General features: G+C 39.6%; 1 protein-coding gene across 1 annotated transcript; it reads left to right on the forward strand.

Moving 5' to 3' along the window:
* The first annotated feature begins 115 nt into the window (after nt 1-115).
* atf7ip2 (activating transcription factor 7 interacting protein 2) lies at nt 116-7,263 on the forward strand. Its single transcript, XM_077734590.1, has 13 exons — nt 116-182; nt 420-492; nt 1,228-1,359; nt 2,095-2,160; nt 2,227-2,270; nt 2,355-2,380; nt 2,460-2,491; nt 3,258-3,303; nt 3,419-3,507; nt 3,628-3,762; nt 4,244-4,330; nt 4,743-4,930; nt 6,737-7,263. The coding sequence occupies exons 2-13, from the start codon at nt 421-423 to the stop codon at nt 6,951-6,953; spliced, it is 1,134 nt and encodes a 377-aa protein (XP_077590716.1). The 5' UTR covers nt 116-182; nt 420; the 3' UTR covers nt 6,954-7,263.
* Nucleotides 7,264-13,197: the final 5,934 nt, after the last annotated feature.

The following is a 13,197-nucleotide window of genomic DNA, read 5'->3' on the forward strand; positions in this document are numbered from 1 at the left end:
TATATATATAATCCTATATTTGCTGTTTCGTTAAAAATGAGAGGTAATAAAAACAAAAAGTAGGATACATGACAAAGGAAAAGGCAAAATGCAAAATCCAACCGGAAATGTTTATCTCCGGACAAAATACTATGCAGCACTGTGCATGCTCAATTGGTCCAAGCTCACCCACACTTTTCCAGGTATTAAATGTATTTTTGTGTTTGCTTATTTCAGCTGGACAAGCATGTAGATTGCTGTCAGAGTCCGTAAACATTAAGGCTTTCCAACTCAATTTCCCAAACTTGGCGAGTTGCTTATTTTACACACTTTCGTATCACCGTATGACGCCAATTTATCAATGCATAGTTACCAGATAGTGCTGCTTGTTTGGTTTCATTTTCAAGTACATTTTTTTTGTATGTAACTTTTCTCTACAGAATGAAACGGCCTCATCCCCGGTCAGCTTCCTCGGGAACCTGTGATGAAAAGATCGAATTCGCCCAATCTGAAGTAGGTCACACAATATATTGTTTTGTACAATGTTATCATAAATTAAGACACGGCTCCATAAATTATTAACGTGAAGAAGATATCTAACATTTTGACTGGCTAAATTATTTTGCAAATGGGGATGTATTTGCAAAGCAGCGTAGTATCATTACGATCAGTGAGGAAGTAAAGAACAATTGGTCAGAACCCCCCCTTTCAATGTCATGAATGTGATGATAGAAAAAAAAGAAGACCAAAGCTCCCCAGATTTTTTTTTCATTTTCTGAACCACATTACCCTCACTAGAGTCATGGGAGGGTTCTGAAGCCTATCCCAGCTGCCTATGGGCACGAGGCGGGGGGACCCCCTGAAATGATGGCAAACAAACAACCATTCACACTCTCATTCATACCTAGGGGAAATTTAGAGTGTCCTACCTGGTCTACCTTGCATGTCTTTGGAATGTGGGAAGAAACCGGAGTACCCGGAGGAAACCCACGCAGGCCCGGAGAGAACATGCAAACTCCACACAGGTGGACCGACCTGGATTTGAACCCAGGACCCCAGAACTGTGAGGCTGGCATGCGTACCACTCATCTGCCGGGCCGCGGTCGCATTCAACTATAATATCTAGAGATAATTATTGGCTCTAACCCTAAATTTTACTCGTATATCGAAATGCTCGTATGTCGAGGTACCACTGTAGTTTATTATCATCATCAATTGTATTATGATTGTGACAGCATTTTTGTACAGCTTCAGATGCTGGTGAAGGAGGAGGTCCATAATGCAGTGAGACAGAATAATATTAAGCTGCAGGTTTTAGCCGAAACTATTCAACAGATGCAACGTGACATGGATTTTGAAGGGTCTATCCAACAACTTGAGGTTGGTAAACATCATGACTAACTGCACTGTTTAGTTAAGGATACCGCTTATGCTAATGAAAGGGAGTGATTGTTTTTTTTTCTCCAATGACATACAGTCGTACCTTTTACTTATGAAATTATTTGGTTCCAGAACTTTTTTTGTGAGTTGAATGTTTTGTAAGCAGAGCCGTACTTTATATGTAAATTCTCTAATTCCTTCCACTGTCCTCATAAAACTACCAACTAAACCCTTTAAAATTGTCAGCGTCCCAGTTTTGTAGGAAAGATGTGAGAAACCAAGATATTAGAGGAAAAGATTATAAATGAATAATAAACGCATAAAATCTCAGACTGCTGTTCAGGTTGAGGCTCAAAGGCACTCGGCCACAGCTTTCTCCAAGAATAAGTTCAATCACACAACAACAAACGGCGGTCATTAAGACATAAGACAGTCTTGAAACATGGAGAGTTGTTGTTAAGAGAGAGCCAATGGGAGCCCAGTAGAGCGTAGTGAAATTGGAAAGCAAGAAGCAATGCATCCGTGACAATTTCTAAATAAAATTACGGATACAGGAAATGTATTCATGTTTTCGCAATATGGATCTTTTCGTATATTGAGGCACTCGATGCATCACATAAGGTTTCTTAACCTGAAAATTTTGTACCCATAGGCATTCATTTCTAAATAGCGGCAGAGGTACGAGGGTATGTATGTGTATTTATGTAATGTTTAATTTGTTTTAATTTTCCTCAGGCTAGAGTTGAGAAAATCACACACAGAGCAGAAAGAGTACTCTCTGCAATGAAGTCAGAGAAAAAGGTAAGAATGACACTAGCAGACATTGAAAATACTTTTGCTACATAACAATTCTATGAATCTCAATAGTTTCGGCGTTTGCTGACATCTGTTGTCGATGAAGAAGTCGTAATGTAAGTAGACAAACTCATGATTCAACACTTTACTTCACTGATGGCATACTTTGAATGTTAAAACTATGTTTTCTTTTTCTACAGCATAGATGATGAAACTGTACCAAAGAGTAAGAGCCCGGCGAGAATAGAACCGATTGTTGATTTAAAATGTTAATGGACATTCTTTTCATGTGTATACATTCACAGAAAAAATTAAGAGCGAAATTGGGAACAAGTTGGTGAGTCCCATTTTTCTTTTTTTTGTTGATTGTTTTTCATTTTCCGGTTTTCAAAAGGATGAAAATGACCACATGTTTGGTTATCTATGTCAATGGCAACTAAGAAAGATACATTTTTTTAGGAAATTATGGAGCATAGGGTGTTCCTTAAAATCTTTAAATGGATTAGGTTAGAAAGAATAAGGGCATTTGTAACATGCTTCCCCATTTGGGGGGCCCGGTGATCGAGTGGATAGCGTGTCTGCCTCACAGTTCTGGGGTTGAGGGTTCAATCCCAGGTGGGTCCTCACCGTGTGGTGTTTACATGTTTGCATGCTTGCGTGGGTTTTCTCTGGGTACTCCAGTTTCCTCTCACATTCCAAAAACATGCATTTTAGGCTGGTTGAACACTCTAAATTGGCCCTAGGTATGAGTGCGAGCATGGGTTGAGGGTTCAATCCGAGGTGGATCCTCACCGTGTGGTGTTTGCATGCTTGCGTGGGTTTTCTCTGGGTACTCCAGTTGCCTCTCACATTCCAAAAACATGCATGTTAGGCTGGTTGAACACTCTAAATTGGCCCTAGGTATGAGTGCGAGCATGTACGATTGTCTGTGTCCATGTGCCCTCCGATTGGCTGACCACCAATTCAGCATGCCCCTAGTTAGTTGGGATAGGCTGCAGCGCCTCTCGCGACCCTTTTGTTGATACACAGTTTGGAAAATGAATAAATGAATGAATGCAGTGATCTTATTTGTTTATGAAAAGTAAAATGCATAACTTTTTCAGGATGTGGCAGAGACTACTGCAGAGGAGTTAAATTCACAAAAAGAAGGTACGATTAATTTATGTGAATGAACATATGTTTTTTGTTTCAGCTCTCTATTCCTTTCCTTCCTGGTTTTCATGATTTTTAACCTTTTTTTCCATGACTTTCATGTGCTATCCAGCTGTAATGACTGCCTTAGCCAACCTATGTAAGATGCGATCTCCTTCTCCTCAACCGTCTCGTACTCAACCTCCGAGTATTGAGAGTGAGGTAGGATGCATCGCAGTAACACCAGACATTTCATGACAAATGAATGACATGAGACAAGTGAAATATGAATTTTTGTTGGTAATGTTTGTTTTGTGCTTGCACATTTTCTCCTGTATGAAGCCGCCGAATGCACAAATAAAAGAGGAACCTGTCTCTCCTTGCCGAAGTAGCAGCTCCCCTCACACAAATCCAGCTACAGAGAGCACCCTAGCTCACCTTTGCAAAACACAGCCATTTCCTACTCCCGAGAGAGAGGTAGGATTCTCGTATCACATGGCGAGCATATTTTATAGGTAATGGAACATTTTTGTGCAGTTGTGCAAGCGAATGCGGCAGTGAACCAATTCAAAATGGATTAGGTCTCCATCAATGGCAGAGAAACATCATCACCCAATCTTAATTTTCCCAATTGAAATTAATGTCTTTTTTATTTCTGTCTATGGCAGTGAGTGAGTTAATTACATTCTCAAGTTGATTGAGCAGCTACTTTAAAGCAAAAACAAGTGAAATATTTTTGAATCCTGTTTTAAATTTTGGAATCAATACGTGTCAGGCTATTTAATTGAAGTTCAGCCATATTTTTGTTGAATAAAACTCTTAAAATGTATTAAAATGTCATGCTAAGTTGATACAATTGACTTTTTGTTGTTCAATTATTGCACCTAGTTATTGTGACTAACAAATTACATGATGCTCAATCAATTTATTTTGTTGTGGTTTCTTGTTTTTGCATTAGCCCTGTGGGAAGCCACCCACTATGCAGATGAAGAAATCTATGGCCCCGGGCTGCAGCAACGACTCCCTTCAAACAAACCCAAACAAGGTAATATATTGGCGAGTTGGCAGGCAGTCTGGCCTAGAGTAAAAAAAAATACAAGTGTACTCTTGTTTTGTTTGGTTCGGTTCATATAATCTCACAGAACTTAATCTTTTGTGAATCTTTAACTATCAGTAAATGGCATCAAAAGACCTTAATCACACTGTCAGGAAGGAAAGAAAATTGACGTCAAACTCTCATTGACAATTTAGGGCTAGTCCATGCGTCACATCACATGGGGAAAAATCCGAAACATACCAAATTCCATGGCTCTTTTTCCTATTGAGACAGGAGGCATGGAATTATATCTGAATTCTACACTTTGAAAATGTAAAGTATGCATTATCACCTGAGCCAAGTAATCAAACAGATCTGTTTTGCCACTGACCCTCCACTTCTTTTTGTTTTAACCCCATAGAATGAACTTTCATATCCTCCGCTACCCATGAACCCTTTTCCATCAAATTTGCCCATGACGGCTCTGTCGTACAACATCCCCTCCAAGCTGACTGTCTCCATGGCTTTCATCAAAATGCCGGCTAGCATCTCTGTGATGTGGAATGGAAATGAAAAAGAGCTCTCTCAACCACCAATGGAAAGTTACAGGTAAAACAATAGTGTTATATGGCAGGAGATAAAATGGCAATGTTGTTTTATTATGTCACCTCTAGGGTTGTCAAATGTTTCTGTACTGAAATGTTGTATACTGATATGATATTTGATTCCCAAAGTATCGAGTTTCGGTTATTTATTTGTTTTTGCATTACCACAGGTGATCAGAAATTAGAATTTGATTTTGCACTACTCTTAATACCAATTAAACATATCTTTGCACTTGCCTTGCCAACTAATTGGCTGCCATTGATGGTTCTAGAACTACAAGTTCTAGAAGTATTGGATGTTTATATAGTGATAAACCAATTTCCAAGGTTTTAATTTAGTTATTAAGAGTTACAATATGATAAAACAATTATTGTCGATGATTAGAAATTATTGTCGATGATTAGAATTAGCACCTCCAAATCTGAGACAATTGTTCTCAGTCGGGAAAAGGTGGCACGCCCTCTCCTTCTCAAGGATGAGGTCCTTTTCTCCAAGTGGAGGAGTTATGGTATCCTTGGGTCTTGTTCACAAGTCAGGAAGGAATGGAGTTGGAGATTGACAGGGGGATTTGTGTAGCGTCTGCAGCAATAAACTCTGCATCAGTCCGTCGTGGTAAAGAAGCCGGAAGGCGTAGCGCTCTATTTCCTGGCCGAGATGTGGTTCGTGACTGAAAGAACACAATCCTGCATATAAGGCAGCCAAAATGAGTTTCCGCTGCAGAGTGTCCGGACTCTCCCTTTTATAGATAAGGTATGAAGCTCAGTCATCCAGGCGGGGCCTGGATTAGAGTTGCTGCTCCTCTGCATTGAGAGGAGGCAGATGTGGTGACTAGGGCACCTGATTAGGATGCATCTCAGGCAATGTGCTTTGGGAATGTCGCACTGGGAGGATGCCGCAGGGCCGGCCTAGGACACTGGGGAAACTATGGCCTTCTTCAGACTGGCAGCTAAAATCAAACTGGATGGCTTTTTTTGTAGTCTGAACAGTCAAAAACCACACAATTCTGTCATTTTGTGAGATGCATACAGAAGGCAACATCATATCCGATTTAGATAAGATGAGGAGTTAGAGATAAAAACGCATATCCTCATCGGTCTGTGTGTAGATGGAGCCATGAATGCAAAACTCAAGAGCTCATGTGTATATAAAAGTATTTCATGTACCAGAACAAGATAAAAAGTCATAATACTGTGGCGGTAGGGATTGATGTTGAACAGTTGTGCATGTCAATACTACGTACATGGGGTATGGACAAATGAGGCTTATGTAGTAGGTGTTAACGCTTGTTGCAGTGCTGCCGAGTCAGATTATAAAAGAATCACGTTTCCTCACAGTTTGTCTCAATTGCATTTATAAAAAATATAGAGTAAGACAAAGGTATAAAGAACAGCTAAAACTCAACAGCAAACTAAAATGAAAAAGACCTTCCGCCATCAAAGCTTCAGCAATTAAAATTAAGCAACTAACAAACATTTATTTTGAATGTTCTTTAAAGAAAAGGTGATGTCACAAAGTAAACATGACCCAGTCACTCACATCTCATTTGGACCATGCTACAACAATATATTTTTTCTTTTTCTAAAAATATAGTATTAAATAGGAGTTTAACATAATTTTCAAATTATAGTATTCTGTTTTACAAACATTTTGTGGGATAGTATTCCCACGCAATCCGTTACATTTAGCCTTGCGTTTGAAGTGTTAAAATGGTTCTTCTGATTTATATCTAAATATTTTAATTTGTGGCTGTACGCTACTGGATTTAGTTTAAAGTTTCTTCTAAATTTTCTAAACCTCTTCATTCTTTAGCGTTTTCCTGACCGTGGAAAAAATCAAAGGAAGTGACGTTTTCCCAGAATGGAGACTGTTGGGCAACGTGGCTGCCAGAACTCTGCCTCAGTACATTACCATCACCAAGTACAAACCAGGCCACAAGCTGTGTGTTGCTGTGACGGGGAAAGACATTTTTGGACGATATGGACCCTATAGTGATGTTGTAAATGCAGTCTTACCACAACTCTCTTAGAGCCCAGTTTTGAACTTTCTATGTGCATTTTTAATTTATCTGGAAGTAAAGTTTCCAAAAAGGCCACCAGTTTGATACTCTTGGTTTGAAGTTACTATTGTTGTTGAAATTTGGATTAACATGACACCCCACCCCATGATGGAGTAATAAATTTAGTCATGTTTTACAATTTTATTCTTATTATTGTGCATCATATATTTATATTTTAACAGATTCTAACCAAAAACCTTACTCAATTGGATTTTTACTAGATATGCGGAAGAAGAGTTACCCATGTTGTGTTGTTCCAAAATAAATTATTAAAATCTGGTGACTTTGTCACCCACAAATTCCCACAAATGCTACTATGGGAAAGTCAAAGGAGCTCAGCATGGATCTAAAAAAAGCGAATCCTTGACTTGAACAAGTCAGGAAAGTTACTTGGGGCCATTTCTAAGCAGCTGCAGGTCCCAAGAGCAACAGTCCAAACAATTGTTTGTAAGTATAAAGTGCATGGTAGGGTTTCTTTCACTGCCACGATCAGGAAGAAAAGGAGCTGTCACCTGCTGCTGAGAGAAAATTGGTCAGGTGGGTGAAGATTCAACCGCGAATCACCAAAAAGCAGATCTGCCAAGAATTAAAAGCTGATGGAACACAGGTGAGATATATTGTTATATCATACAGTATTGCTGTAGTGGAGAAGTGGTCCCCAAACTGCAGACTGCACAAAACTGGCCTGCCACAGTTCTTTGTTTACATCCATGAAGCAGCCAGAGGGCGCACCTCAGCATAGGTATCACGGCCAATCGATATGTACCCAGTGCTTTTGAACCCCTCTACCAACCGCCAGCACATTTCTTAGCTCCAACCCTCCTCATTGTCAATGTTGATGTCTGACTGACACAAGCATCGGCAACACTTTGTGTATCCCCCAGACGAGTGGGGTCCAGTGTAATAGCAGAGCAGAATGATCAGTCCCCTAAGACCACTTAAAACAGTCATCCTCACTGACACACAAACACACTGTAGTCTAATCAGAGCTGACAGGGCTTAAAGCTGAAAAAGCTGGGAGCTGAAAAATAGTGCAGAGTAGCCAGATAGAAAAAGCAGAGGTGGAGCAGCATGAGTGATTAGGGAACAAATGTGCTCTTTAAAGTTTTAAAGTGAAGCGCTGGCAGAATGGCAGCCTCCCTCTTTAGTCCCTTCCCTCCTGTAAAATGGATGATGTCCATGGAATATTAGACTTCGTGTGAATCTGTACTTTAAGAGGTTTAGACTTGTCATCTTAATCTTGTGTGCCTCGGCACTGAACTCTGCACCCTTAAACTCCTAGAATTACAGCACTCAAAAACTTTTACAAACCCATTGATTGACCAAGATGTGAGTGCACTATATTTAGCAACAACAGATATTCTGTTGGTTATCTCAGGTCATGCTGATTTGGCACTACATAAGACGTAGGGTTCTCAATTATATGATTTTTTTTTTTTTTTTTACGAGTGAGAGTACTGTGTTTGTGTGTGTGTGTGTGTGTGTGTATGCATGTATATGAATGTGTGTGTGTGTGTGTGCGTGTGTGTGTGTGTGTGTGTGTGTGTGTGTGTGTGTGTGTGTGTGTGTGTGTGTGTGTGGAAAGTAGAGGGTTGAGTAAATACATATAGGCATATTAATTTTTCAGACTAAAAACTGCTTGTTTGTTGCTCTACATTGAACCATTCACCACATCCAGTCACAGTGCAGTGCATCTTATCTCTAAATTTTTACAGACTAATGTGTTGCATGTCTTGAAAAGTATAACATAGAACAATGTGGACAACTGCGCCTTCTATTCTCGAGCGACCTATATTCAAACACATTTTTTTCTTGTCAAATATGGTGGGTGCAGTCTTTTACCAGGTTCTCCTTTTTCTATCAAAAATTTTCAGAAAAAAAATATTTCTAGGTGGTCCATTGGTTGAGTGGCAAGTGCATCAGCCTAACATTTATGGGGTTGAGAGTTTGATTCCAGCTTGGTCCTCACTGTGGAATTAGCATGTTCTCCCTGGGCTTGCATGGGTTTTCTCTGGGTACGCTGTTTTTCTCCCACATCCCAAAAACATGATTAGTAGGCTAGTCGGACACTCTAAATTGCCCTAGGTATTGAAGTAGTACTTGGTAAATTCTGACAAAGGCATGGAGAGAACATGCAAACTCCAAACAGGATGGTATTGAACCCCTGATCTCAGAACTGTGAGGCGGGAATGCTCATCCATTGTCCAGTCAATTACATCCGACTATACTCATTTTGTAAGTCTAATGTTTGTCCCAAAATGCACTATTTCAGATTAGGCTTGAGATGTATATATCTTGTCCAATATTCGATGTGAACGTTATCATTACTGTATTTGAATTTAAAGAAAAACATTCATAGTCATTAAGTTTTATGTATTGATTCATTTCCCATTTTATTTATCCTCCCAATGGTTGCTGAGGTACTGAGAGAAAATTCCATATTCACTCATCTAAAGTTCCACCATTATTTAAAATTGTTTTTGATTGAATTTAAAATGTACATTAAGTCTCTAAATAATAGAATAATATCAGAGGAGGCACCCTAATCAGATGCCCAAGCCATCTCACCTGGCTGCTTTCAAACCGGAGGCGCAGCAGCTCTAATCTGTGGTCCTCCCAGAAGATCGAGCTTCTCATCTTGTCTCTAAGTATCTGTATCTGGGCCATAGATGAGACCAGGAATGTAGATCGACCGGTAAATAGAGAACTTCGCCCTTTGGCTTAGATCTTTCTTCTAGGTATGAGTGTAAGCAGCTGTCTGTCTCCTGGTGCACTGTGATTGGCTGGCTACCAATTCCGGGTGTCCTTTGCCAGGTGTAAATAGCTTGGATAGACTCCAGAAGCCCTGTGACCCATGTGAAGATAGATAAGCGGTTCAGGAACTGAATAAATAAGTGTCAAGTAAAAGGCTGGCCTGGTGAATGTGTAATTAGCGCCTCAGCCTCACTGTTCTGGGTTTGAGTGTCTGATTCCAGGTCGGTCCTCCCTGTATGGAGTTTGTATGTTCTCCACGGGCTTGTGTGGGTTCCCTCTGGGCAAAACATGCAGAGTTGACTGGTTGAACACTCTAAATTGCCCCTCGGTCTGAGTGTGTGTGAATGTTGCCCGTCTCCTTGTGCTCTGCGATTGGCTGGTCACAAATTTAGGGTTTCCCCAGCCTGGTGTACATAATTATCTGGGATCGGCTCCAGCAACCCCTGTGACCCTTGAGGCTAAGCGGTTCAGAAAATGAATGAATGTTCGATTAAAAAGTCCCTCAATCAAGAAAGGGGTTCACAGGGCATCTTTATTTCACGTGCAGCTCATATATTCACCAGTAGATGGAAGTGCTTACCAAGATATTATTCTATGACAAACCTGCAATAAATTGCAGGGATCCTGTGCATGTTTTTATTTTTTTTAACTCACTGACTGCCATTGACGTTGCTTCACGTCAAGTTCATTTGAAGTAGAAGTGTTAGTTGCGAATAAACAGATTTTTTTATCTGCTAAAACTCTACAACTGATAAACTAGTTTTAAACTGATTTTTAATCACAGACAAAGGATGAAAAGAGCCTCGTCATTGTCACTGGCACTGCATTTCTCCTTAGGCTTATACTCTTACGATAATTGCCTCATGATCAGCAAAAAACAGAAGCAATCATCCATATCAATTCTCTCTTGAAATGAAGCCGGAAAAAAGTATGGTGACCGCTAAAATTTTCTAAAAAGCACTGTCATGTCATTATTGTCTGGATAGTAAAAGAACCTTGAAACAGGCACTCACTTTACACACACTGACAAAGCTAAACATCCTCTTGAGAAGACAGGCCTAAATCCTCAAACGCATGACTCACCTCCTGTTTGAGTTATGCAAATTATTTATTCATAGCCACATTTCGACTCACTTTTGCTAACCATATGTTTTAAACGTCAGGCAGTATTAAGTGTCCCAAAGTTCCGGAATGTCCAGGGATCACCAAAGTCACTGTGATTAAACCCCTTGGGTCCGTTCATGAACATCACTACAGTCCGTCACAGTAATCCTCCTCTAAAAGATCTACATTTTTAATCATTTAGTCTACGTCAAGACGCCATACTATGTATTTTTCATTCAATTTACCCTTTCCTTTCAGAAATAGAGGTTGAAGTCAGCAGTTTCTGCTCTACTGTAACTATTTTTTGTCACAAAGACTGAGCAACTACCTCTTAATTCAAGGTCTCATCTTCCATCTTCGCACAGACATGTTGAACTTTGCCCCCTGCGTCTTTCTTCGGGTTCATTTAATCTACTTCTTTGATCTCTCTGCTCCAGAGGTCAAAGATAGTTTGCATATCAACCAAATGGTGTGTTGCTAACTCCTCCAACTTGTCCAATTTGCAAGTAATGAGTGGGCACCTCTTTAACCAAAATGGTGTTGACACTTAACTGTGCGGCAGGCCTAAGTGGTCTCCTGTCCTGAAAACATCTTGCAGGTCTTGAGACCTAACTATATATTTTTGGGGGATTTACATGTAACTCCTGGATCAGAACATTCATGAGAGATGGATTCTTTTTATTTACTGTGGTAACGGGAGGCTTTGCCAATAAGTTTCTACTCCTATCTGGAGCTTTTCCTGCTATTCAACAAAAACAGATAAAAATGTATGTGCAATTTTTAATTTCTTTGATGAAAGCACAGTTTTAGTGGGTATAATGTATTACATTGCGTAGTTGCCCTTGAAACACCATCATGTGATTGCCAGTTTTTTTGCTTTGTGATTTGGACTGACTACCTGGTTGGTTCAATTTTTATATTTTCAATCATTCACGGGAATAGCATCAGACAACATGATTTCAAAAATAGTGCTGTCAACATGGCGAAAAGTACATCTATTTTAAATCCTTGAGGTTTTGGGAACATACTCGGTTAACATATTTTATTTACCAACTCATTATTTATTAACTTGGGTTAAATAAGTATAGTACATTGCCTTTAAATTGAATAACAAACTTTACTTCATCGTCGTCATGGTAACTTTTTTTGTTATATCGCCCATGTTTATTCAACTACAAAACTTGTATAGGTAAATAACTCAATCCTTCAATTTTCTCTGTGTGCCATTGTCAAGGACTGCTTTCTATATTTACTTTTGCTGATTGATTGCCAATGTTGATTTTCTGTGTGCATGATCGTGAAAAAAATACAAATACTTCAATTCCTGATATACATGCAATTGAATGCCCCTGAAGAGTCACGGGAGACAGTCAGCATATTAAGCATGACTGTCAGCTCAGCGTATCAAAGGATAACACACCGGACGTGCAGTACTATGTGATTTGGTAACATTCATTGCAAAAGCATGGGGTTTGTCCTACATGAAGTAGGGATTTTTACAGCTGCAATCTTCTTCTACACTATGTGGCCAGTAGGGATACATTTGTATTCATTTGGACTTTGTAGTAATCGTCACCGATAGCTCAGGGAAACATCAACTGGTTACATTTATTAGCTGGTAAAAACACACGTGTCTTCACTTATCACGTTTTATATGCAATGAACATGATGTTAATGAGGTGCAGCCTCCATGGTACATCTGGTTTCTTCTTTTCAGATGTTGACTGGAAAGTCCAAGTTTGGATGATAAGGGCATCGTTTGGTTCGTTATGAAAAGTACTAGATGTGACACGTGACAGAGAGAGGAATATAAAGAGAAAGATAGAGAGAAAGATAGAGAGAGAGAGAGAGAGAGAGAGAGAGAGAGAGAGAGAGAGAGAGAGAGAGAGAGCTTCTTTCAGCCAAATTAGAAGCACATCAATCTTTCATGGCTTTTTTTTAAAGTTGATCTATCTCTCCCGCCCTTGTTCCATTTGATGCAACTACTTTTGCCACATTTCACATTTACTGAGACAAGCATCCACCATTGCCTTCCTCTTTAAGTAAAGCTTGCATGGGAAATTGCTTGCAATGTCTGCTCAAATTGGAATCTATGTAGAGTTAATGTTTAGGTGCTCATTCAAGCAAGAACTGAAGAGGCGGTAGTAATGTTTGTACTTTTTACAAATTATTTCAATATGTCAAAAGTGGGAGCACTGATTACTATACAAGTATCGGTAACTATGAATAAATAAAATTACGTTATCGGAATCGGTTAATCCTGAGAAGTACCATAACGATGATGCCCGAAATGTACTCTTTGAGATCTTACTTCTAAACACCACTCACCCTTCACGAAAATGGCTGCCAGCTATGC

The sequence above is a fragment of the Stigmatopora nigra genome, chromosome 15 (genome assembly GCF_051989575.1).
Source record: "Stigmatopora nigra isolate UIUO_SnigA chromosome 15, RoL_Snig_1.1, whole genome shotgun sequence".
Lineage (NCBI taxonomy): Eukaryota > Metazoa > Chordata > Actinopteri > Syngnathiformes > Syngnathidae > Stigmatopora > Stigmatopora nigra.

Coding starts and splice junctions, on each gene's coding strand:
- atf7ip2 (XM_077734590.1), top strand. CDS start 421: ATGAAACGGCCTCATCCCCGGTCAGCTTCCTCGGGAACCTGTGATGAA. Junction 2,492..3,257: donor GCGAAATTGGGAACAAGTTG/GTGAGTCCCATT, acceptor TAACTTTTTCAG/GATGTGGCAGAGACTACTGC. Junction 4,331..4,742: donor TTCAAACAAACCCAAACAAG/GTAATATATTGG, acceptor TTAACCCCATAG/AATGAACTTTCATATCCTCC.